At 45.1% G+C, this 26,254-nt stretch overlaps 1 protein-coding gene across 1 annotated transcript in view; it reads right to left on the reverse strand.

The window, feature by feature from the left end:
- The window catches only part of RFT1 (RFT1 homolog), a 38,652-nt gene extending 12,674 nt beyond the window's left edge, over positions 1–25,978 (reverse strand). Inside the window, exons 1-10 of the mRNA XM_011279564.4 lie at positions 25,845–25,978; positions 22,274–22,359; positions 19,832–19,948; positions 18,538–18,727; positions 17,430–17,531; positions 12,931–13,068; positions 6,300–6,378; positions 3,352–3,402; positions 2,300–2,430; positions 580–724 (exon numbers count right to left, since the gene is read on the reverse strand). Coding sequence (XP_011277866.1) covers positions 580–724; positions 2,300–2,430; positions 3,352–3,402; positions 6,300–6,378; positions 12,931–13,068; positions 17,430–17,531; positions 18,538–18,727; positions 19,832–19,948; positions 22,274–22,359; positions 25,845–25,907 — 1,102 coding nt within the window. The 5' untranslated portion in view covers positions 25,908–25,978. The remainder of the gene's footprint in view (positions 1–579; positions 725–2,299; positions 2,431–3,351; positions 3,403–6,299; positions 6,379–12,930; positions 13,069–17,429; positions 17,532–18,537; positions 18,728–19,831; positions 19,949–22,273; positions 22,360–25,844) is intronic.
- Between the last annotated feature and the right edge of the window lie 276 nt (positions 25,979–26,254).

Below are 26,254 nucleotides of genomic sequence, written 5' to 3' on the forward strand. Positions count from 1 at the left end.
CCTAGCAAGTGCTGTGAGGTGCTCAGTGGCCTGGGCACCGATGTTTCAAAGTTAGACACGTTCGATAATTTTGTCCTTCAAAGACCAAGAGTCACTGGATTAAATATACCATTTTACTTGCCGAGATCAATTTTATTCTCTGCAAATGGCTCCGAGTTATCCTTCAGAGGCTCTCATGCATCAGGCCGTGAGATTTATGTGCCATTTACTACCTTCAGATGTGTTTAGTATCAAGTGGAGACTCATTAGAGCCTGCTCTCTGCCTTCCTCCCTCATCCAAGAGGGTGCACAGGGAAGTGCCCCGCAAGACACATCTTAAGCCTGGGAGGAGAGCCAAAGATTCATAACGACTTCTCCAAGTGAATTTGGGGGACTGGCTGATGTGGTGCCAAACCCCCCTAATGGTACCCAGATGTTTCTGACCTTGTATGAGGGGAACGGCCTCAGAATCCCAGCCACTGACAATGTCCCCTATACTGACAAGTATCAACCCGTATGCATGCAAGTTTTTGAATTTCATAAGACTTTTCTATTTCTGATTAGAAATTAGAATCAATCTGACAAAACTCTTGCGCATACCTGATCCAGAGCTAAGCATGACTCCTCCATAGATATCCAAAGCCAGCTGAGAATAGGCAAAGCCAAAAATGGTGATGGTCAGGCCGACCAGCAGGGCCAGCTTGAGCAGGGACTCCAACACGGTGGCGGCCACAGCCATGTCCTCCTGGGACAGGGGGAGAGGGAAGGAAGTTGGATGAATCATGAGCTAAAGAAAAACTTCACATCTGGCCTTTTCTCTCTTTGCTGTCTTACAGATCACTCGTTCACCTGCTGAGAGGCGTCACTGCTTTTCTGCGGCCTATGCTGTTTCCATGTCAATTAGCACGAAGGAAATGAAGGAAAAAAAGACAATCTGTGCCTTCTTAGGTAGTTCAGGGGAGGTCTGGTTTTTAACTCATTCAGGATAAGTTATTTCAAAGGTTGCTTAGGAAACATTAGCTTTCCTCTCTGATATTTATTCCTTTTTTTTTTTTAACGTTTATTTATTTTTGAGAGAAAGAGAGGGAGAGACAGAGTGTGAGCTGAGAAGGGGCAGAGAGAGAGGGAGACACAGCATCCGAAGCAGGCTCCAGGCTGTCTGCGCAGAGCCTGACGCGGGGCTCGAACCCACGAACTGTGAGATCATGACCAGAGCCGAAGTCTGGCACTTAACCAACTGAGCCACCCAGGCGCCCCTGGTATTTATTCTTAAATGGACAGCAAGTTTTTACATTGCTAGCCGGCTAGCTTTGTCAGTGTGCTTCTCCTGACAAACGTCTCCAAATTCTGACGTTCCTGTCAAAGTATGCTTAGGAAAATATTCCTAAATCGACTGAGAACCAGTCAACTGTGCATAAACTGTATTTTTCAAAATGTCTTCTAAGACATGTAAGAGGGTGACTTAGCTTCCTTTTAATTCTAAGAGAAGTCAGACATTTTCGATGGTTTTAGAAAAAGGGAAGTTTCGACAACCAAATATGCCTGGATTAAAATCTCTTCTGTTATTTATCAATAGGAGTATATAGAAGAGTGTAGCTCTGGGCACTTCACGGTCTTTAAGAAGCTTATTTTTTTTTTCAACGTTTTTATTTATTTTTTTGGGGACAGAGTGAGACAGACCATGAACGGGGGAGGGGCAGAGAGAGGGAGACACAGAATCGGAAACAGGCTCCAGGCTCTGAGCCATCAGCCCAGAGCCCGACGCGGGGCTCGAACTCACGGACTGCGAGATCGTCACCTGGCTGAAGTCGGATGCTTAACCGACTGCGCCACCCAGGCACCCCTTTAAGAAGCTTATTAAGCAACTGGTGTGGTGAGTGACCTCAAATGACCACATCCTTTTCTCCCCACGCCCTACACGAGACTTGTCCCAGACTCTGCATCCTTTGGCTCGCCTGTGGTTCTTGAGAATGTGAGGATGGAGGAGGCAACCTCGATTCTTCCAGCTACGCCTAGACCAGGGGAGGGGTATGCGCCGCACTGGGGATGGCTGCAGAGAGTTCTGAGAAGGCTGGATCAAGAGTGAGCTTACAAAGAAGGACTAAGAATGAGAAGGGAGGGGCCAGCCAGGGCAAAGGGAGAAGGCTTCAAAAGAAGTGAGCTCAGAGTCCTACCATCATTTGGAAGGCGATGGAAGAATGAAATCTAGAAGGAAATTTCAGATCAAACAGAAGGGAAACTGGCTGTTGCACATTTCAGTCTGTTTACCCTGAAATTGGAGAATTCACCAGAGAGACAGTGACCTAAGAACCAAGACTACCTGCTTTTGAAGTGTGGCGTCCTTTCCTCTCTCTAGCACCTTGGCGAAAAATATGTAAAAACTCTCCTCTATTGGCTGGAAAATTAATCTGGCCACAAGGGAGCCAAGATTATTCACTATATCGTATACACCTACAAGAAAAAAAGGAAGAAACAATAATCCTACTAGTTTTCTGATTTGAGTTTTCATGGCACCATTAACATTCTAATTTAATTAAAAAAATTTTTTTTAATGTTTTATTTATTCTTGAGAGAGAGAGAGACAAAGCATGAGTGAAGGAGGGGCAGAGCCAGAGAGGGACACAGAATCCGAAGCAGACTCCAGGCTCTGATCTGTCAGCACAGAGCCCAACGTGGGGCTTGAACTCACGAGCCCTGAGATCATGACCTGAGCCAAAGTCAGATGCTCAACCGACTGAGCCACCCAGGTGCCCCACTAATTTAATTTTTTTAATGGAACTTTTTTGAGGTAATTATAGATTCACAGGTAGTTTTAAGAAATCACAGATCCATTACCCAGTTTCATGAATAGTAACATTTTGTGAGAGCAGGGCACAGTATTGCAGCTGGGATACTGACACTGACACAGTCAAGACAGAACATTTCCAGCACCAGCACTTTTTTTTTATAGAAACCATTAATGCCAAGTTGATTTAAATTTTTTTTTCTTTCCACTACTTCAGGATTATAGTCAAAAATAAATACAAAGAAAGTATTGAGACTTATCTAGCCGCACGATCACAGGGCAACTCTGTGACTGTGATGGCAAGCTCCCTTTTCTGTCAGTGCCCCCAAACCCCAGATGGACACCAGAGCTCTGCAGGAACCGGGGGATCTCAACAGAGAACCTGCCACCCGAGTCACAAGAGAGGGGGCGGTCAGTACACTCTATATATTTACAGACACCAACAATTTTCAATCTTTAGGAATCATTTTTTTCCAATATTCATCTTTTATAATCATCGGGTATATTTTTCATTAAATGTATCAAACCGCAGAGAAAACTATTACTAATCATCTACTAACGGTGTTCACTACAGAATTTCATCTTACCCTGATCGCCAAAATTTAACACGTTCAAAAAGGTCATTACATATCGCTCGCCTACAAATAGAAAACCAAAATAATTAGCATTTCAAGGGCACATTATTTTCTTGTTTCCTTTTCTCTTATCGACTATCAACTTTCCAGCTGGCAAATACTCTCAAAGGAGAAAAATTATATAGTCAGTTAAAGACATGTTCTTAATACTGATTTCAAACAAGATTCTATCCATAATCTCAAAATAGTAATAACGGCAAATGATGGGGGATTTATTGACAGCAAATCTCCAAACCAGTTAAATTGAAAACAAAAACAAAATCAATAAGACAGTCTAATAACTTAAAAAAAGGGAGGAAGGTAAGATTACTATATGTTAATCATAAAAATGACTGTTCCAAATTTTAAGTGTAGGTTCTGTGAAATGAGACGTCCATGATTATGTGCACAGGCTCATCAGGTTTCCTCCTTGTGCGGCCCACTGTGGATGGATAGAGCTCTGAGCAGTGCCCACAGCCGTAAAGGGCAAATTTCTCACTTCCTAGCAACTTGCTCAAAAAGGAAAGCGATATTCAGAGACTAGAAGCAGTGAGGATCTTCTCTCAAGTCTCCCTTTGGTCCTCCCTGCACCCTCTCGGACTCAGCCCACATGACCACAGGACATCACCAGCTCCTATCTGTGTCTCTGCACTGCCTTGATCCATCCTCATTGCTAACAGTCCCAGCTTCTGCAAATACAGATCTTACGGTGACCCCTGCTATCACACCTTTAAATGGCTCTTGATGTTTACAAAAAGTCCAGGCTCCGTAATTCTGCACCTGAGGCCTTTTGTAAATCGACCCTAGGCTATCTTTTCAGCTTTCCTTCACCAACCTCATCCCCACCTATCATCACATGGTCATCCTCTGCTTTGCCCCATCAGGCTTTAGCCCCTCCAGCTGCTCTGCTTCAGGCTGGGCCCCTCCTGCTCCCAGCCTCGACTCTAAGCATGCTGGCCACCTAGACTGGCTTTTCCACAGGAACTTCTATGTGTTCTGGTACAAGCGGCTTCTCCTTCCCAACTCTGTAAGCTCCCTGGGGGAAGGAACCACATCTCCCTCACACTGCTGTCCCTCGTTTCCTAGCAGAGCTCCAGGAAATGCGAGGGCACTCGAAAGAGCTGATGTTTCCAAGTATAGCTCTCGCAGCCCTGGTTCAAAGCTAACCACACAACTGTTTGTGTCTCTGGTGAGAGAATGAGCTCCTCGAGGCTGTGGCCTGTAACTCATTCATCTGTGTATTCTCAGCACCTGGCACACAGTGTTCAGGAAATGTGGGGGCAGAAGTTAACAGCACCTATATTTTTGCTATTACAATGAATGATTTCAACTGTTTTTTAGAGTTGTAGTTTGTAGATAAAAAGAACCTTGTGGGGGTGGTCCTTGTCCAGCCACTTCCTCATTTCACAGCCATGGAGATGAAAGCCCTGAGAGGTTCCTAACAGCCCTGTGCAGTCAGGCCAGGGTGGCCCCACCGTGGAAGCCATCGGTACCACATTCAGGCCCGGCTAACTCACACCTGCTGCCACAAACCTAGCCACTCCAATCTAGACAATCAGGCCATTGCTTGACTGGATCCACTTCTTAACTCATTTCAACTGCTCTTAAAACTCCGGGAGGAAAACAAAGTGCATAAAAGCAAATGCCCTTTCCAAACTCCCTCCACTGATTTTCCCATTCTAACAATGTGAACTATCACAATATACAATTTCACTACAGATACCTTTATCAATAAATATTTGTTGAACACTGATCACAAGCAGTCCCAGCAGGGTTCTGGGGAGATGGTGGTAAACGGGGAGATGGTGGTAAACAGCACATCCTGCTCCCAAGCAACATAGAGGTAAGGCACCTTCACTCAGCTCTCCAAAGGCTTCTGACCTTACTTTCCCCAGAAGTCCTATGAGCGAGTTTCACTTTTGTAATGGCAATGTTACAGACTCAGGCTAGAAATAAGCACTGTCAAAGCTCAAGAGCCCTCAGAGCCCTCCTGGTTCTATGCCTTAACTCACAGACGGGGAAAGTGGCTCAGGGGAGTTACTTCCCTTTGGAACCATAATTAATGGAAAATAAAGACAGGGGAAAAAAGGAAAATAACGAGATAATAATAATGATGGTTATATTAGAATGCTAGAATTATAGGGAACTTTCTATTTTCTAAAATTTTTGTAATGAATTATATTATTTTTATAATTAAAATATAATTTTTTGAAAAGATTTAAAAACATGTTCAGTAACAAATATGTAGGTGTACGACATACGACATTTATGTGGAGAGAAGCCACTGCCTTTACTGGCTTCCAGCTGCCTCCAGCCTCACTCTCTGAACTACAGCTGGGCATAAATAAACCAATACACACATGGAGAAAGACTAGCTGTATGTGCAGCTCTGTGCCAACCCTCTGCCTGCATTGCTCTGTCACTGTTAAACTGGAAAGCTTTAAGAAACTGGAAGCCTGGCCACACTATCACATAAGGGTGACTCTGACTGCTTAAAAAAATAAAATGATGAAAACTCGGTTTTTAAAAAAAAAAGTTCAAAGAAAGAAATGTCTAAAAAGTTAGGACAGGATAATGAGATTATGGATAATTTTATTTTCCAAGTTTTCTGTAATTCATAAAGAACTTGCATAATACATTTCTTTAAATGATAAAACATGGGGTTTAGGAATTAGATGTGGATTCAAATTAAATCGTTCCTCATTACTGTAGGACCCTGTAGAAATTAGACAATGGCACTGACCCTCAGTATGTAAATGTCAGTGTCCTCCTTATTTAAAAAGCTCCGATTTCTGAGGTTCCTCAGGTCAGGGAGCTCTATAAAGCAAATGGTCCAGGTCTAGGTAATCAGCAGTTCTGTGAAATTCCCTCACTTATATACACTATGGTATCCAGACTGCTCAGGGTGACCTTTCACTTACCTTCTGTCAAAATCTGCTTCAAGAAAGACTGTTTGAAAAAACTCCAAGTCAGTTTAGCCTCTTTCCAATTTACAAAAGCCTAGAAGAGAAAACAAAACAAAAACAAAATCTCCCAGGCATTGCAAGTCGAAGGGTACAATAATGCTACACGAGAGGGAAACTCATTTTGGTGCCTAAATCCCAATTTGGAGAGTGTCCACTAATTTTTCATTTAATGCTAAGCACACAGAAGGCAACCAACAAATCCTGGCAAATCCTAGCAAAGAGTTCTCACTGCTAAACATGAAGACAAAGTCCTAGGTGGGAAGAGCCTCTCTGTAAAGGGCCTACAAAGATTCATTCACTGAGACCCCTAAGGAACTGTGCTATCCCCCTTGTTGCACAGATGGTAAGCTGACCGTATCTAACACACAGCTCAGTCGTTTATCTCCTTGAGATAGGTCTGAAGGATTCCAAGCTGCAGAACAAATTCTGCTCCACACACCCCACATCTTAATGCTGTATTTTGCCATCCAGGGTCCCTTTATACAAAGTATATGAGCTTTGCTTGTGTATTTCAAAAGGGAGTCGGGCTTCCCAAGTCAGTCAAACCACTCAAAACGGTTATGATACAGGGGAGGAAAAAACCAACCCAAAACTTTTGATATGGCTCTTCCAAAACTCCCAGGGAGACACCAAACTGCCCATTTCCTAAGGATAGGAAGGTAAGGAGAAAGTAAATGCTTAGGAAGGGCAGAGTTCAACCTGTAAGAGACAGGCGGTCTCAAGGCCAGACTGCTGACCACAAACTGGAAGAGTGGAGCAGCTAGCTGGATGTGACTTTTGTCTTTCTATCTCCCCCAGTTCCCTCTGGAGGCCCCTCCTCTCTAATGTAGGCATCCTGAGATCCCATAATGTTCAGTTTAGGTGTTAGGTTCTTAATCTCAGGGTACCTGCATTTTGAAAAATTCTTACTAACTCAAAGTGATGACTTTGAAAGGGAGGATTTCAGGAGGGCTCTTTGGGAGGAAAGGGGTGAATCACAAAGGCCAAGTCCACTCCACCTCTCCAAAAGATCAGTTACAGCTATGGAAGTTGGCCCAAGGGCAGATGTGGAACCTGTCCCAATCACATGAACCCCTGATCTTGGCCCCAAAACCATCTGTGTAGAGCACGGCTGACCAGTGGAAATATAATGCAGGCTATATATATAATTTTAAATTTTACAGCAGCCACAGTGAACAGTAAAAGGGAAATAAAATTATTTCAATATATTTTACTTAGCCCAAAATATTGTCATTTCAACATGTAAAAAAATATTAGAGGCATTTCATATTATCTTTTTCATACTAAGTCTTTGAAATCCAGCGCTTATGGTGTGCTTACGGCCCATCTCGATGTCCAGGGTAGCTGGTGGCTACCATTCAGGACAGAGGAAGTCTAGAGCATCCCTTAAAAACGAAGGTCATTTTCAGGCTTCAAATATCTTCACTCCTTGTTTTCAGAGCGTTTCTTCTAGACACTGTGAGGACAAGCCTGAATCTCCCAAGCCACGCTGTCCTCAGAGCATCACTGGACCTGGAGCAGATGCCATGGGGAGCACTAACCCAGGAGTAAATCTTCCCCAGTGTCAAGGAAATTGGGCATCTCCTTTCCCGAGAGCAAAGAGCGCCAGAGTACCTACCACCACTAGGGGGCACTGTGAGCCACATCATCGCCAGCACCGATCCCTCCCTTAGCTCCAGGGGAGCCGTGGGCAGCTCGCCTGCACCCCAATGCCAAGTGGTCCTTTTTGGCTGGGTGGGGGGTGGGGGGTGCTGCACAGCAGTGCCTGAGCTCTTTTCAAAGGAAATGAACAGTTACAGCTGCCCATGGGGCTTTTGTGAAGCCTACTTGCCAGGAGGTTGTAAATGGGGTTGGGAAGATGACTGAACTCTAAAAGATTATTTACCAGGGGCACCTGGGTGGCTCAGTTGGTTAAGTGTCCAACTTCTGCTCAGGTCATGATCTCACAGTTCCTGGGTTCAAACCCCACATCGGGCTTGCTGCTGACAGCTCAGAGGCTGGAGCATGCTTCTGATTCTGTGTGTGTGTCTCTCTCTCTGCTCCTCTCCTACTCATGCTCTGTCTCTCTCTCTCTCTCTCAAAAATAAACATTAAAAAAAAAAAAAGATTGTTTACCAGAGTGAAATCTTGACAGTGTATTTGACCTGAAAGCTCACACGTGAGCATTCCATTCTCCTAATGCCTTCAATTTAAGTGGACCCACAGTTTAGAAGGAATGGTCACGCTGCTTACTATCTCCAAAATGCTCATTCAGGACATAGAGGCAGGAAGTCTGATCAAAGACTGGATTTTTCTCAGTGGTCTCTGCTGAGAAGAAGAAGTGGGAGAAAAGAAGCAGCACATTCTTTGGGCTTTTACTATTTTGTTTAGGATGGATATGTCACTTGGCAGGAGGTCAAAGAGGCCTATTTCACAAGAGCTAGGTTGGTACTGCTTAGCTGGTCTACGTGGCTGTGCATTTCTCTGGAATCCCCTGACCAACAAGCCATTCCATTGCCTCCTGTACTGATGGAGAAATAGAGGCGTGGATGGCAAAAGGTAATGGGCAGAACCACAGGGGAATGTCTGCAATCTGAACTTGGGGGCTCACAAAGCTTTAATATGAGTCACTCTTCCCCTTTCCAAACTCTCCTGCCTTAGGACGGTCCAGAAGCCACGTGCCTCCCACACTGACAACAGTCACCAGGGAGTCTGCAGCCACGGTCTAGTCTCCATATCACCTCCACATCCCACACAGTACCCCTTCCTCTCCCTCTTGCTCTGGGCCTATGGCCTCTGCCCCAGCTGTGTTCACGCTCACATGTCCTCTGACTGTCCTCATCACTTCTCATCTGGACTGCCTCCTCATGAGCTTCTTCACTTCCAGCCTCTTCTCTAGCTCATCCTGCTGGAAGGGTTCAGGCTTTGGAGTCAAGCTCACAGACTGAGGCTCAAACTGCAGCTCCCAACTTCTTAGTGCTAAGCCTCAGTTTTCTCATATGCAAAATGGGATAAGGAGTCTATCTCCTGGTATGAGGACTGAATGAGAGAAAACAAGACACTTGATAAATCTGAAACAGATGGTAAGTGCCTCGACACAGGCACCTGGATCACAGCTCTGTTCACAAACCTTTCATTAGGCTCCGCTGCCCCCGAATCAAGCCCACGCTCCACAGCACCAAGGCCACCTCTACCTGGCCTTAGCCCAGCAGGCCATAAACTCCTTCCACCTTGTTTCCTCTCCCCTCCGCCACTGTTCAGCCAACCTAAGTACCCCAGTCATCTCTGCAATCCCAGTGCCAACACAGTGATGGGCAGATAATGGGGCCCAAGCAAACGTCTTCTTCCCGCAGCCACAGGTGAGCATTTCTACCACACATGCCCATTCACCTCTGTCCACCCATGTGTCAAGGCCCAGTTCAAAAGTAGCTTCCTCCAAGAAGCCTTCCTCAATGCTGCTGCATGAATTCATCAGTCCCTTCCTTGTGCTTCTATTTTGTCAACACTACACACACACACTGTCTTGCAATGGTTAGTTCAATACACATCTTACCTCCCCATCACAATGCAAGTTCTGAGGGCAGGGACCCCACTCAGGGCACCTGGTACAGTGCTTAACACAGAATACTGCTTATGACATGCTTGCTGTGTTAAATGCCTCAGCTTTACTTAAATATTAGCAGATCTCTCATATGAAATCACTCAGAAGTGTCAAAAAATAGAAAAGATCTAAAAGCAGCCATTATTTGAAGTATCACTTATTTATTTTAAGGCTAAGTAAGTCTCTTTTTCAGAAGATGGAATTCTACAAGTACAGGAAATAAATCTCCCATTTTGGCCAAATTGATTTTGAATAGAACTGACCAGCTCTCTATGTGGGAACCCCCAGTGCAGAAAACTGCTCCCAAGGGTCAAGGTAGGTACATGCTGCTGGTGGTAAAGCCATCCACTGCATTCAGATGCAGCTCATTTCTTTTCTCTTAAAACAAAACAAAAAAAAAACCACAACTTGAATAATGAATTGTTCTACCTAGAACTTCCCAATTGTTAAGTCAACAAATAACTACTTTGGGCAATAAGCCAATTTCTTCTGGAAGACTACACAGCAGGGAGATTAAAAACACAGACTAAGATTAGTTCACAGATACAAGTTAGAGAGAAGTGGGTCCAAATTCAGATGTGGCATTTTGGTTTGGTCAGTTAACTACTCTGAACCTCAGTTTTCTCATCTGTGAAATGGAGACAATATCTCATAAGGTTATTACTATGAGGTTTAAGCACATGAGTCCATGTAAAGTGCTTAGCAGAGTGCCACTCACAGAGTAAGCATGCAGTCAGTGGCAGTTATTATAAATGGTTCTTTGTTGAAGTTCAAATACTTTCACAATTCCTTAAGTCTTCAAAGGGGCCTCACAGGTGGTGCAGACTAATTATCTCACCTTAAAAATAAGGCCCCTTTGGGGAGCCTGGGTGGCTCAGTCAGCTGAGTGTCAGACTTCGGCTCAGGTCATGATCTCATGATTAGTGGGTTCAAGCCCTACATCGGGCTCTGTGCTGACAGCTCAGAGCCTGGAGCCTGCTTAGGATTCTGTGTCTCCCTCTCTCTCTCTGCCCCTCCCCCACTCATGCTCACTCATGCGCTCTCTCTCCCTCTCTCTCTCTCAAAAATAAATAAATCATTAAAAAAAGAAAATAAGGACCCTGAGGTCTGGAGAGAGTGATGCAGGCTTCATATCAGCACTTACTGCCTCCCAAAAGCACAGGAAGCTCCCTGAGGCCCAGCAATCACCTTACGTATCTGTATCCCAGACAGCACCTGGCAAAGGGCTGTGCTCTGACTGTCAGCAGGAATGGCCCACTGTGTGTAACAGGTACACATACCTTCTCATGGTCAAGACTTCTGTCCCAGAAATATGAGCCTGGGTGCCTTCAGGACGGAGTGCCAGATCAAACCACTGGGTTCCTGCCCCGATGCCACCAGTGGCTGCTTTGCTAGGATGTGCCGGTGGAGCTATCCCTACTGAGAGCAGCAGCGGCATGGGGGGCGGGGGCATGGTATCAGCTGTCACTTATGGACACCCACCTGTGCCAGCCATGGTGTTAAGTATTCAGATGCCCCATCTCATCCCGTTCCTACAAGCACCTTAGGAGAAAGGTACTTTTAGTATCCCCATTTGACAGACAAGTAAACTGCAGCTCAGAGTTGTATGCCCACCACAGAATTAAATACACACTGAGGCTCTTTTCATTACCCTCTCCTTGCCTGTGTTAATAGTCCAAATGCTCTTTTCCAAAATACTGCCAGGCCCAGGGGCTGGCCCGGTATGAAAAGTTGCTCTGTGGGTAGATGGCAGAAGCTCTACGCAGGAGAAGCGATCCCAAGTCCTTATCCTCCAAGTCTGCAGATGAGGCAGCATGGTATCTCAAAACTGCCATGCTGATTTAGGCTAAAGGTGAGATCTGTGTGATCGGAATGGAGAACGCTTATCTAACAAATGAGAACATATCTGGCTTCGTTACATAACATCTGGTCTTTCTTGAAAAGCTGTCTAACAGGATTCCATAAGTTCTGAGACTTATATCTCAAATACTTTCCTACTTTCTCAAGTAATCACAAAAAAGGAATAAGGAGAAGTCCAGCTGAAGCCTCACCTCCACTATGTGCACCACATGTGGACGGCAAACAAGTATGGGAAAAGGGAAAGTGAGTCGGCCCAGTTCACAAAGCATCTGAGCAGAGGCAACGTGGCATAACATCACGTGTACCACGCCGGGGCCACAGGCAGCAGTGACCCCACCAGAGTCAGGAAATAAAAGTCAAATGGACCGAGAGCTGGAGAGTTCAGAAGAAAAAGGTTATTCCTCGCTCCCACACATCAGCAGCTAGAATCCTTAGTGGTCTACGTGGGAAAGTGGGTCACTGGAGAGACTGGCCTGACACTAGGTAATGGAGCTCTGGAGGGGTCACCCTGCTTTGTCAGCAAGCTGGACCATCTGCGCTGAAAGGCAGTCCTGAGAAAAACCAAGACACAGCAAAACAGAGAGTGGCCCGCGGTGGTTACAGCCTGTGCTCTGTGGCGATTCAAGCCACTCCAGGCCCCTGCCCTCACTCTGACCCTCACCTCGGGCAGATATTTAGTCTCTAAGCCTCAGTTCCTTAACCCTAAAATTGCAATAATAATGTGAGGCTCACAGAGTTGGTATAAGCATTAAATAAGGCACGAAAGCACCCAGCATAGGAGCTAGCAAAGCGGTCCTCGAGGGGGGCAGTTTTATCCCCCAGGGGACATTTGTGTCTGGAGACATTTTTGGTTACTACAGCTGAGAGGTGGTAGCTACTGGCAACTACTGGGTTAAGATCAAGAATGATGCTAAACATCCTACAATCTACAAGACAGCCCCCTACAACAAAGAATTATCTAGCCCAAAATGTCAACAATGTCAAGGCTGAGAAACCTTGGCCTAGCACTTAGCGAGCACTCAATAAATATAAGCTATGGAACTATCCTTGCTATTATAGCAATAAACAAGAAAGTAATAGTTTCTTCCTTTCAAGGATAATCAGGATCTGTGATTAAAATGACAAGAGATAGAATGTATTACTTACTCTACTTCTTGTAATACTGGGTAACATATCTGTCATTCTGGAGACAGGAAGAGTCTGTTGCTTGGTTGATTCTGAGGAGCCCAATAACTTTGTGAAATAAATAACATAGCAGAGCACCAGAACTGCAGTATAGAAAAGCTGAAAAAAGAAAATAATGGATTTAAATTGCACAGTTTTAATATAGGCAGAATTAAGATATAACTATGAATTTGACCTCAAAGGCCAATCAAGAAATGGCTTGTGGTGCCTGGGTGGCTCAGTTGGTTAAGCATCCGACTCTTGATTTTGGCTCAGGTCATGATCTCACAGTTCGTGAATTTGAGCCCTGAGTCAGGCTCTGTGCTGATGGTGCAGAGCCGGTTGGGATTCTCTCTCTCTCCCTCTCTCTGCCCTTCCTGCTCTCTCTCTCTCTCTCTCTCTCTCTCTCTCTCTCTCATCAATCAATCAATCAATCAGTCAATCTTAAAAAAAAAGAGAAATAGAACCGTCTTTATTAACTGTACCTTCTAGCGAGCAATGCCCCACCCTCTGGAAAAGAGCACTACTCACTAAAAGCCAGCTCTGCTGGGGCATCTCTGGGAAAAGTGCTCCAAACCCTTGACCTGACTAGGAGAACAGTGCTTCCAGGCAGGCAGAACATAATTTCCATGACAGACAGCCCATAGTGTCACCACCACAGTAATGTCACATATGTTCTCAAAATGTTTGTAGTTGGCCAAAGGAACGAGTCTCCCGCCTAGACAGCACACCGTGAGGACCCATATGTACTGTGCTAATATCTGGGGACTTGCCATCATCTAGGATGGGGGCTTTTCCATAAACCCAGGAAGCCTGTCACACTGTGATTACAAAGCAGAAATAAGCTGTTGGCTCCCTCCTCTCAGCCCACTGTGTGGGCAAGGCAAGAGCTACTACAGGACAGGGGAGGGAGTCAGGAGGGCCCACCCTTCCCTCCACTCACCCAGGACAAAAGGGTGGCTTTTGGCCAGGAGCGGCAGCCTGGGGTTTTGTTTGCAGGTTGGGAGGAGTATCCAAACAGCCCCTTTCACAAGCTCTCTTCTTCCTTCTCTCCCCCCTGGGAACAGCAATGTGCACTAGCTCAGGAAGGAACAGGACCTCCAGGCCCCACTTTCAATCTGGTAACGTCAGGCCTGCTCCTGTGGCAAAGGCACAGAGCAAGGAGAAAGGGGAGTCTTGTCTAGTGGGTTCAGGCTCCTCAGCTCTCCACCGTTATCCATGCCTGAGGACAGAGCCCGCCATCCACCATCCTTCTTTCATGCCTCAAGCCCTCTGAGACACAGCAGCTCTGCTGTGAGCCATAGCACCAGATGCAACATCTTCTGTGACAAGAGGACCGGTTCCCTACCTCCCTTCATCTTCCCACAGAGCAGCGCCTGGGGGCAGTAACAACCTGTGAGTAGTCTTCATGCACTGAATCCCAACTACATGATCCTTCCCTCTTTTTATTGGGAAAAATTCACATAACATGATGTTGACTATTTTAACTATTTTAAAACATACAATTCAGTGGCTTTTCGTACATTCACAGTGCTGTACAACCATCACCACTATTTCATTCCAGAACATTTCCATCACTCCAAAAGGCAATTCTGTGCCCATTAAACAGTCACTTTCTACTCCTCTGTCCCTGGCAATCAAATTCTGCTTTGTCTCTATGGACTTGCCTATTCTGGACATTTTATATTAATGGAATCACACAATAGGTGGCCTTTTGTGTCTGGCTTTGTTCACTTGGTATCATGTTTTCAAAGTTCATGGTGTCGTGGCACATCATCATTTTTATGGCTGAGTAATATTCCATGGCATAGATATGCCACATTTTGTTTATCCTTTCATCAGTTGATGGACATCTGGTTCTTTCCTCCTTTTGGCTATGGCGAATAGTGTTGCTGTGTACAAGTTGTTTGAACTCATGCTTTCATTCTTTTGGGTATATACCTAGGAGTGCAATTGCTGGGCATACATCAGTTCTACATTTAACTTTTTTTTTTTTAATGTTTATTTTTGACAGAGAGAGAGAGAGAGAGAGAGAGCGAGCGCACAAGCAGGGGAGGGGCAGAGAGACAGGGGGACAGAGGATCTGAAGTGGGCTCTGTGCTGACAGCAGAGGGCTCGATGCGGGAGATCATGACCTGAGCCAAAGTCCAACACTTAACCAACTGAACCACCCAGGCACCCCTACGTTTGAACCTTCTGAGGAACTGCCAAACTGTTTTCCACAGTGGCTGCACCATTTTATAGTCCCACCAGCAATGTATGAGGGTTCCAATTTCTCCATATCCTCAGCAACACTTGCTATTTTCTGGGTTTTACTTTTATTTTTTGATAACAGCCATCCTAATTGGTATAAAGTTATCTCATTGTTTTTAATTCACATTTGCCTAATGACTGATGATATTAAGCATCTTTTCATGTGCTTATTGGCTATTTATTTGCATATCTTCTTTGGAAAAATGTTTATTCAGGTCCTTTACCCCCTTTTATTATTTATTTATTTTATTATTTTTTTCATATGGAATTTATTGTCAAATTGGTTCCCATACAACACCCAGTGCTGATCCCAACAGGTGCCCTCCTCAATGCCCATCACCCACATCCCCCTCCCTCCCACCTCCCATCAACCCTCAGTTTATTCTCAGTTTTTAAGAGTCTCTTATGGTTTGCCTCCTTCCCTCTCTGTAACTTTTTTTTCCCCTTCCCCTCCCCCATGGTCTTCTGTTAAGTTTCTCAGGATCCACATAAGAGTGAAAACATATGGTCTCTGTCTTTCTCTGTATGACTTATGTCACTTAGCATAACACTCTCCAGTTCCCTCCACGTTGCTACAAAAGGCCATGTTTCATTCTTTCTCATTGACAAGTAGTATTCCATTCCTTTACCCACTTTTAGGGTAGTCTGTCTTTTTGTTGTTGAGTTGTAAGAATTCTTTATATATTCTAAAGATGAGGTATTTGATATATGATGGGGTAAGGAGCTGTTTAAGGAGGAACCTGGAAGTGCGTTGGACAAAGGAGAATCCCAGAGCCCTGGGCAGGGATCGCCTGCTGATATGAGGTGCTGATGGCCCTCAGGCCTCTCACACAGACACTGACAGAGAATGTACCAGAGAAGAGCTCTCTGAAGTCTTATAATAAGTAAGCAAATAAACTTAGAATGGGCCTTGCTGACCTATGATGTATCCTGAGTGGGAGCTAGGACCATCAGAAAGTCATAATGCAAGCGCCTTTCCCAAGAAGGGCCAACCAATAACTGGGCATCTCCATGGCCTCCTGTTCTATTAGGAAGAATATATCAAAAACATGATGAATGCAGAGTACTGTAATCCCAGATCTAATAAAACATGGCAAAAATAATCACAAATAACTTCTCTAAAATATGCAACTGTTTGCAAACTACTTTTGGGAGGTAATTGTCATTCTTATAATATTATTTTTAAATCTACTTTTACTGTGTTCACAAATACATTTGCGGTTTTTGCTTAGGACACAGGAAAGACTTTCACTAAAACTGTGACTAAGAATTTTAATTTACCTTCCTATACATTAAGAAATATTACAAACTGCTTTGCCCTATAAGATGTTCTGATATCTATCTGATCTTAGGTTTCGTTTTTAAAATGGGCACTATACCCTAGTCGTACTTTTATTCAAGCTACAGATATGAACTAGAACTAGAAACTGGGATGGCAACGAGGCCGGAGCTGCTGAAAGTGAGAGCGCGCCTGCTAAGACTCAATTCATGTGCTCTGCATTGTGTGAGATTTCAATGCAAGTTTCAAACAGGCTTGGCAGAGTTTCTTCCTATCCTGAGAACAACTGATTAAAATCCAGGGAAAAAAAACACACATGCAATTTGGTTCTCACCCCACTCCCTCACTGCTTTTCTCCCTCCTCCATGAGACAGTAAGACAATCAAAGGTGAGTTTGGTATGGGCTCGCCCACAGAACATCTAAAGGAGTTGTTATGTTGGACAATGAGGCCGAGTGCTGGGCCTTCACCGGGCCCCTGGGGATATCAGTAGCATCAGCACGTGGTGTAGAGTGGACAGCCAAAGGAAAAGAACTGGCACGACCATCTTACTAGAGCTTCCAGCCTGCCTCACATGCACGAATACTGCAAATGTAAACCACACAGTAACGGGAACAAGAAGAAAAAAATCAGGAGCACCTGGGTAGCTCAATCAGTTAAACTTTCAACTTTGGCTCAGGTCATGATCTCGCGGTCAGCGTTCGAGCCCCGCCTCAGGCTCTGTGCTGACAGCTCAGAGCCTGGAGCCTGCTTTGAATTCTGTCTCTCCCTCTCTCTCTCTGCCCACCTCCCACTTGTGCTCACTCACCCTTCCTCCCTCCCTCTCTCTCTTTCTTTCTTTCTTTCTCTCTCTCTCAGAAATAATAAATGAATAAACTTAAAAAAAAAAGAAGAAGAAAATCAAATGGAGAAACATAGATTATACAAAAGTGAAAAGCCATAACCCTTACCTGGGCCAAAGAGAAAATGTATAGCCCCCAGTGAGGCGACCATAGCACAAGAAAAGCTGTCAGGACACTCTTGAGGATGACCGACAGGCTCTCAGCAATCACCTGCAAATATGTAGTAAAGGGTGCACTTTACGTTATTAAAAACTAAAGATGCACAGGAATGACAAATAGAAACCTGGGATAGTGGTTACCCCAGCAATGGGGGTGGGGCATGTGGTTAGACATAGCATGACAATGTTCTAGTTGGGCTGGGTGGTAAGTTCATAGATTTTCAGTATTATCATGATTTAAGATTTACACATACAGCAGGGTGCCTGGGTGGCTCAGTTGGTTAAGTGTCTGACTCTTGATTTCAGCTTAGGTCATGATCTCACGGTTTGTGAGTTCAAGCCCCGCACAGGGCTCTTTGCTTGGGATTCTCTCTCTCTGCCTCTCTCTGTCCCTCCCCAACTCACACTGTCCCTATTCTCTCAAAAATAAATAAATAACCTTAAAAAAAAAAGATTTACACATACAGCATATATTCTTTTGTACGTATTAAACAACAGATTTTAAAACACGAAAAATTAATATTAGCACACAATTAAATATAGAATCACTAGGAAAATCTGAAAAACCTTCACAGTCCTCTTAAATTCTTATCTAAGCTAATAACTTCCCTATTAGCAAACCTGTTTTTGCATTAATAGTATAGCATATGTAAACTTAAGCCCAGCCCATCTGCCAAATTTCAAGGGAATGAATTAAACTGATCATGTTACCTTTTTCCAAATTTCTTTTTAAATGCAAATCTGAAAACAAATCATCACTCCTAGAAAATCTTTTTTTTTTTTAATTTTTTTTTAACGTTTATTTATTTTTGAGACAGAGAGAGACAAAGCATGAACGGGGGAGGGGCAGAGAGAGAGGGAGACACAGAACTGGAAGCAGGCTCCAGGCTCTGAGCCATCAGCCCAGAGCCCGACACGGGGCTCGAACTCACAGACCGCGAGATCGTGACCTGAGCTGAAGTCGGACGCTTAACCGACTGAGCCACCCTAGAAAATCTTTTTAAGAAACCACTCTTTCCCTTCTTCGAATTTCCCATCAGAGCAGAAGGCATGCTGACCTTGAGCTTGACAAACATCTGTGCTTGTGCCAAGACCCAGAAGGGCTCTCCCAGAAGCTCCACCACAGCCGAAAGACCGAACAACACCACTCCACTTCCATAGTGGGGGACGGCATTAGGATCAGGCACTTCCAGCAACTGTAACCACACCCAGCCCAGGAGCAAGGACCAAAACATACCCAGGGGGACCCTAGAAAAAGAAAAAAAAATGTTTTTTTAATATGCTAAAAATAAAAAATATATATATTAAAATAGTAACATTAAACAGAAAAGAAATAGAATTTTAAAAATAGCTACCACTTATTAAGGCACTTACTACATGCCAGGCACTCAGATCTACCCCTTTTACACAGACCCCTCACAATGATCCTGCTATTACCCCATTGAAATGATGGGGAAACTAAGGCTGATAAGCACTGGGGAATTTGGCCAAGGTCATGGACAATTAGCCAAGGGCAGAAGCAGGACCCAATCCCCATCTAACTCGTAAGTCTATGCTCCTATCCACAGTGTGACACTGACGAGATAAACAAAACTGGCAAGTATGTGCCTGTTGTTTGCACACAAATGACTAAAATATAGTATACAGTCAGTTCTTGCACCCAAATAAGCAACAGTCCAGTGCACGGTGTCCCCTAGCATGTGCACCACAGAGCACTTAAATATGACTGGGTAGCCAACAGTCATCCTCTAATAAAATGAACACCTGCCAGCCTCGTGACAGTCATTTCCATGAGGCAAGAAGGAGTTACGGAAGGCAGCACTGAGAAAAAACTTCAAGTACCAGCCCTCCCTGCAGGAATCTAACTGCAGAAAGGCCATTACAAGTTTTAGCTGATGTACTTGATCTTCAAGAATATTCTCAAGGGCTGAGAATTGAAATCAACATTACAAAATTGAAGAAAGATATAATGAAAGCCCTAAAAGGCTTTCAAAGAATGCTAAGTGGTTGTTAAAAGCTCAGAAAAGACCACAGGGAGGGGGAAAGATTAGGACTAAAGAAGACGGCACAGGCCCACTGGGGCCCAGAGTGGGCATCAGGAATGGCAGAAACAACCTCCCAAGAGGGTAGAAACCTGGCCCTGAAGCCCCCACCCACATCCTCCTCCTGGCTCCTGGCCATCCAGAGAGGAAACAGTCAAGATGTTGGATGCCTTCTCCCTCCTGTCCCATGCCCAGCCAGGCCCCAGAAACCCAGGCTGGAGACAATTCAGCTTTGGGCAAGTGCTGCTGTTTAACTTACAACACTTACGACGCTTGCTTTTGCACGGTCTCCTGCCAAAGCACAACTCACGTTAGCCACAAGAGGTTGAAGGTCTGGTTCCAGTCTCGCTGGGCACCCCCACTCAGACATGCTCTACGGAAGGCCTCTCTGGCCAGGAAGACGGTGGTCGAGTAAAGCAGTGTTAGCCTTTAAAGGAAAAGCAGAAATCAATAATGGGGGTGCCTGGGTGGCTCAGTAGGTTAACCTTCCGACTTCAGCTTGGGTTATGATTTCGTGGGTTGTGTGTTTGAGCCCTGAATCGGGCTCTGTGCTGACAGCTCAGAGCCTGGAGCCTGCTTAGGTTTCTCAGTCCCCCCGCCCCCCACTCACTCTGCCCCTCCCCCGCTCGCTCTTGTGCACTCTCTCTCTCAAAAATAAACAAACATTAACAAAAAATAATCAATAGTGACTCTAATCTTTTTTCATAGAGAGAATTTCTGAGATTTTGCCAGCGACAGAAAGAAAGTCTTGGTCATAAATCACTGGTGGTGATGTGAAGGGCAGTGAGTTTTTACAGGGTCCCCGTACTAGTCTGATCCATTTGAACAACAGAGTTAGGAACCAAACAAAGGACACCTGAGTGTGTGCCTATAGAGCATTATATCCGGGATAGAAAGTGCCACAGTGGCCCCCAAAGCCTAAGGCCTCATGGCTATAGGCAGAGGTATGGCTCTGACAATAGGAGAAAAGGACAAGATATGACCACACAGAGCAAGGGGACCTCTTGGTCACCCTGAGACTGGTGACCAATGAGAGCTCTTATGAGAGAAGCTGAGGCTCTGAGTGGCAGCTCTGGCCAAAAGCATCTCAGGACAGGCAATAGGCAATAGGCAATAGGCTGGTGGCCGTTACAGAGGCCGCTGCAGCCCAGGTCAGCAAGGCTTGTCTGCCATCTTTCCCGGGTGGGCAATATTTAGGTGGACCCTCTTGCACCTGCATGAGTAAGAGCTGAGATTTTCCCTCATCAACAGGCCATGTGTGATGAAGTCAGAGTGGCAACAGCCGTGGAGACAGACCTTAGCTGGGCTAAGGTCTCTCTGAGGATGTCCAAGGATCATGCTGCTATCCAGTGCTTCTGTCCAACATTGGGAAGGAGGAGACTGAACTGTATGTTAAGCAGAGGGCCGGCCAGATAAAGGTTGTCAAAGCAGAGACCTGAGAATCTGGGGAAGACCAGATGGCAAGAGGCCCAAACTGCTTTCAAATCTGAACACCTAAGAGATTTGGTCCTCTTCCTTCCTGCTTGCTTGCTTTATTTATTTATTTTTTTAAGATTTTTTTTAAGTTTACTTATTTTGAAAGAGAGAGAGACAGAACCAGTGGGTGAGGGGCCGAGAAAGGGTGGGGGGGACAGAGAAAGCAGGCTCCGTGCTGACAGCAGTGAGTGAGCCTGATGTGGGGCTCGAACCCAAGAACCATGAGGTCATGACCCAAGCTGAAGTCAGATGCTCAACCAACTAAGCCACCCAGGTGCCCCTAGGATTTTATTTTTAAGTAATCTCTACACCCAATATGGGACTTAAATTTACAACCCTGAGATCACAGAGTCACACACTTGACCCACTGAGCCAGTCAGGTGCCCCCCTTCCCACTTTTAAAACAGTATTTCTCAAAATACGATCCCTGCTTCAAAATCACCTAAGGAACTTGTCAAAATCCTGATTTCTGGACCTCTTCTCAGCCCCACCTAGTGCAAAACTCCCCCAGATGATTCCTTTGCCCTTCAAAGTTTGAGAACCTTCTCTAAGCTCTGAAAACAGAGCCCAGAGCATACGTTTGGTGGGTATTCGATGTAAAATGCTGTCTGGAACATATGGTCTTGTTTATGAGGACATGAAGATACACCTGAGAAGCTGAGCTAACCTGAGCATTCACATCACTTCATAGACTTTTATGTCATTTGTGAATACAGAATATGCGTGGGTGCCCTTGAACAGAAAAGAGAGTAGAAGGAACAAATGGAGTCTAAAAGACAAAGCAAGCAGCTTTCTAAGAGCTGCCAAGGGACTCATGACAAGGATGCACACTGTCACCCTAACCACCATTTTCCAATTATAAAAGTCACTGAGGAGGGAAGGCAGGCTGCTCCAGCCTTGCAATTACGAAGCACATCCTCACCAGCCGCGGGATTCCTGCTTCCTGTGCTGTCAGCAGGACAAGAACACCGGATTATACCTGAGACAGGGTTTGCAGTGAATTACTCCCACTCCTTTCCTGGGTTCTAAGAGCAGACAAACCGGAACAGCTGGCAGAGAAATGTGCATTTGGAGGCTGCTAATGGAAAACACTCCATGGGTCCATTAAAAGTAGCATTGCCTGCTCATTCCCCCATCCCAGCGTGCTCTTCCTCAGCCCACTGCTAGAACACTCCACTTCCAGTAAAGGCCCCTGTTTCCAAAATCTGAGGGTGACACACAGGTGCCCTGACTGGGGACGTGAGCTGTGGGCAAGGCCAGGGTACTCCCTTCTTACCTCACGTTCACTATGCCAACAATTTCCTTTGACAGGAAGCGAAGAATAAATGCATTCAAGACAAAGGTGATCAATCGAAACAACACCTACAGAGAAAGAAGAAAAATACATGAGAATAAATTATGTTGGGAACATTTATTTTGTTGAAATGAAAACAATGTGGCTGCTCTTTCTAATAACACACTGATGTACGGCAGCTCTGCCATAGAGACCCTCCTGAAGACCTACCACCTGTCTGTTTCTGCTGAAATTTCATTCCTGGAGGGGTCCCCTGGCACTCCTGTGCAATGGTAGAACAGTGCACAAAGGCACTTGGAAATCTCTCTAATTTACTGATAAGAGGGAGGGCCTGACAAGTCAGTGAATTCCTTTGGGCTCAAAGTCAGGCACTTCAGGAGACAGAGAATTCTAGTCAGTGCTTCACGTTGGCCCTCCCTCCAGCTTGTTGAGAAATAGCACACACTTAGCAAGTGGGAGCCTGCAGGGAATGGCAGAATCTCTAGGAATCACAGGGTCTAATCTCTCTTCTCTGCCTAGCAATATCTGGGGATTCTGATAATGACATTCAATCTCTTTCCAGCTATTACCATTTGAAAGGGATATATCCCAAGACTTCAAACCTGTCAATTCAAACCTGAGCAAAGAATTCTTCCATGAGACAGAGAACAACAGGGTGCTAAGTGGGGATGCTAAAGGGGGATGTTGAGTGGGGTGCAAACCTCAGCCCCCGTCTGCATCCAGGAAGCATGACAGGTGTACTCCACAGTGTGCTCCAGAGCAAATGACAAATCACTCTCATAGTTATCTGTGAACAGGTGCAATTTGAAAGACTCAATCAAAATATGCCAGTGGACCACAACAGTCTAAAAATCTCCAGGGAAAGGTATGACCAAAAAGGGAGAGTACAGTTTAACACTGTCCCTGAAGTGTCACAGAGCAGCAAGGTATCCAAAGCCAAGATATCACAATATGGAGTCAAAGGCGGCCTTTTGAGAGTCTGATGAAACCTCTGTAGTTCTTGGAAACATGCAGATACATACCTACTTACCAAATTTTTTACTCAAATTTAGACATTTGAAGCCAATTCATGGAGCCCTGAATGGAAAAACCACTCAGCTGAGAGTCTCAAATCACCATTTAGCTGTTAAGCCCTTCGTCTCCTAACTCTTATAAGCTTTAATTTCCTCCTGTCAAATGAGGTTACCTATCTTACAGGGTTGATAACAACCATCAAATAAGACCTTAGAGGTGAAAGCATTTTTGACAATGAAAGTGAAAGGCATGGGGGCCACTGGGTGGCTCAGTCAGTTAAGCCTCTCTTGATTTTGGCTCAGGTCATGATCTCACAGTTCACGGGGTTGAGCACTGCCTGGGGCTCCCTGCTGACAGTATGGAGCCTGCTTAGGATTCTCTCTGTCCTTCTCTCCTCACCCCTTGCCCACTCATGAGCTCTCTCCCTTACAAAATAAATACATTTTTTAAAAAAATGAAAGGAATTAACACTTTCACTATGGCCAGCTCAAATTCTTTCAGGATACAATGTAATTGCAAAGCTACCTCAAGTGTCTGCATTGTAATTTGAGAATACATCCAAGACCAGATTAAAACACTCAGGAAGCCTAGATTATGGCTGTTTTTAAAAAAATGACGTACATACAGTTAGTGTCAAATTTAATGTCAAAGTTACCATGGTCTAAACCTAACTGGTTTGAAGAAAGGGCCGAGTTAATGAAGCTCTAATGTTGTTCATGCGACCCAGTATTTGCTCCATGTAAGTGGCCCTTAGTAGCAACACAGTCTTCATTTAACTTTGTAACGGACTTTACAGTTTTAAAAAAGCTCTTTCACATCTGTTAATTATTTGACCCTTAAAAGCAATTGGATAAATGCACAGGAAGCAAGTTAAGACTCAGAGCAAAGTGATTTGCCCAATGTCACATAATAATCATATGACCCAGCTTGACTTTATGGTAGGCCACCTGACTCCCAGTCCATTGTGTTTTCTGCTAAGACTGGTTTTCCTTCCTTCCTTCTTTCTTTTTTAATGTTTATTGATTTTGAGAGAAAGTGTGTATGCGCACGAGCAGGGAAGGGGCAGAGAGCGAGAATCCCAAGCAGGCTTCATGCTGTCAGCATAAAGCCCGACACGGGGCTCGACCTCACAACCTCGAGGTCACGACCTGAGTCACTATCAAGAGTTGGACACTTAACTGACTGAGCAACCAAGGCGCCCCAAGACTTGTTTTCTTTTTATGAAGCCAATCTGGGCCATAAGGTATCATCAAAGCCTGAACAATCAGCACTGCAGATAAAGCAATGAACTCAGTTTTTTATGTTGTGGATAGAAGAAAAAACTTGGTACATTCAAGGTTTAGTTAATTTAGGGTTAGGTGAATGTTTATTAAGCACATGACTTGTGCAAGGAACTCTTCTACATGCTTTATGTAAATTGTTTCATTCCATTCCTATAATGACCATTTAAGAAAATCCTTATTACTATAATAAAAATACCTAACATTCACTAAGTACTTATAATGCGCCAGGCACTTAACAGGCATGTCATCTAATCTTGCTAATGACCCCATGAGGTTGCACTAATGTTCTCATTTAAGATGAGGAAACTGATATTCAAAGTAAAGCGATTTTCAAAAGGGCAGGGAACTACCAAGTGACAAGGACCAAACCTGAGCTCACATGTGCCTGGTTCTCTCTCTTAATATCCAAGTGAAATGCTGCCTCTAAAATACAGGGGAAGGGTGGATTCAGGACTCTTCTGAATAAGGGCTGAACTGAGCCACTTAGAATGACTAACTCCTAGTGTTAAAAGAATCTTTAGACACCATTTGGACCAACTGGTATGTACCTTAAATGACAGATGATGAAAATTAGGGCCAGGAAGGGGAAGTGACTTATCTAAGGTCACATAGCCAGAAGGAAAATGCATTTACTAAGTGCCCACCAAGAGCCAGGTACAGCATTAAATACAATCATCTGAATGACTTCAGTCAAGCCTCATAGAAACTTTATGAGCTAGGTACTATTATTACCCCAATTTTCCCGATGAGGAGCTGAGGCTTAGCAAAAGAAATCCTTTGTCTTGGTTCATGCAGAAAGCACGTAGTAGAACCAGGTTTCCAATCTAGGGCTGTCTAAGCCCAGGTATCTCTTTCTTAGCTATGCCATACTGTCTCTATGAACTCAGTCAGAGTCAGAGAGCTTGAAGATGTTTGAGGGTCAGCGGTGGGGGAAGGAGAGAGTGAACTCCTTGCCTTAAAAATATCCAATTCTAGAGCACCAAAGGCGCCCCTGCCACCTGACCTAACCCTGTCCTACTACCATATGGGAAATATAACGCTCAGAAGGAAAACGACTTGTTTGTAGTCTCCCAGCCAGGCCTCTGAACTCCTGCCCAGGTGCCGGTTCTCCGCCGCCACCGTCTCCTGTTGAACCCTCAGTAGTGGGGGTCCACGCCGGGACTGGGTGTGCCCCGAAGCGCGCTCTCAAGGGCCCCAGGACCGCCTCCCCGCGCCTCCGGACTGCGGGTTGGTCTGCTGCCGGCGGGGCAGAATACCTGCAGGAGCAGACCGGAGGAGGCCAGCCGGGCCGCCTGGCCCAGCACCTCTCGGCTGCCCATCTCCTCTGCGCCCCGCCTCGGTCACCAGGAAACGCCGCCGCCGCCAGCCGGCCTAGTCGCGGGGAGATAGCGTCATGGGGCGGCTCGCTCTCTGATTGGTGATTTGGGGGCGGCGGGGACGAGGCAAGAAACGTTCTGGCCCTTTAAGTGAGCGGCTTGAGTGACGTCAGTGTTCCTGCGCCGCATCCCTTTTCCCTTTTGTGTGAGCTCAGGCGTTTTCTGTGCCTGTCCCTCCCCGTCCCAAATAAGTTAGGAGAAGCTGTTAAAGTAGCCCAAAGCCTCTTCCCTGAGGCTCTCAGCCTGCTAACCAAGAAACACTGATTTCTCCGGCCTTGTTAATAAGATTC

The sequence above is a fragment of the Felis catus genome, chromosome A2, assembly GCF_018350175.1.
Source record: "Felis catus isolate Fca126 chromosome A2, F.catus_Fca126_mat1.0, whole genome shotgun sequence".
Classification (NCBI taxonomy): Eukaryota; Metazoa; Chordata; class Mammalia; order Carnivora; family Felidae; genus Felis; species Felis catus.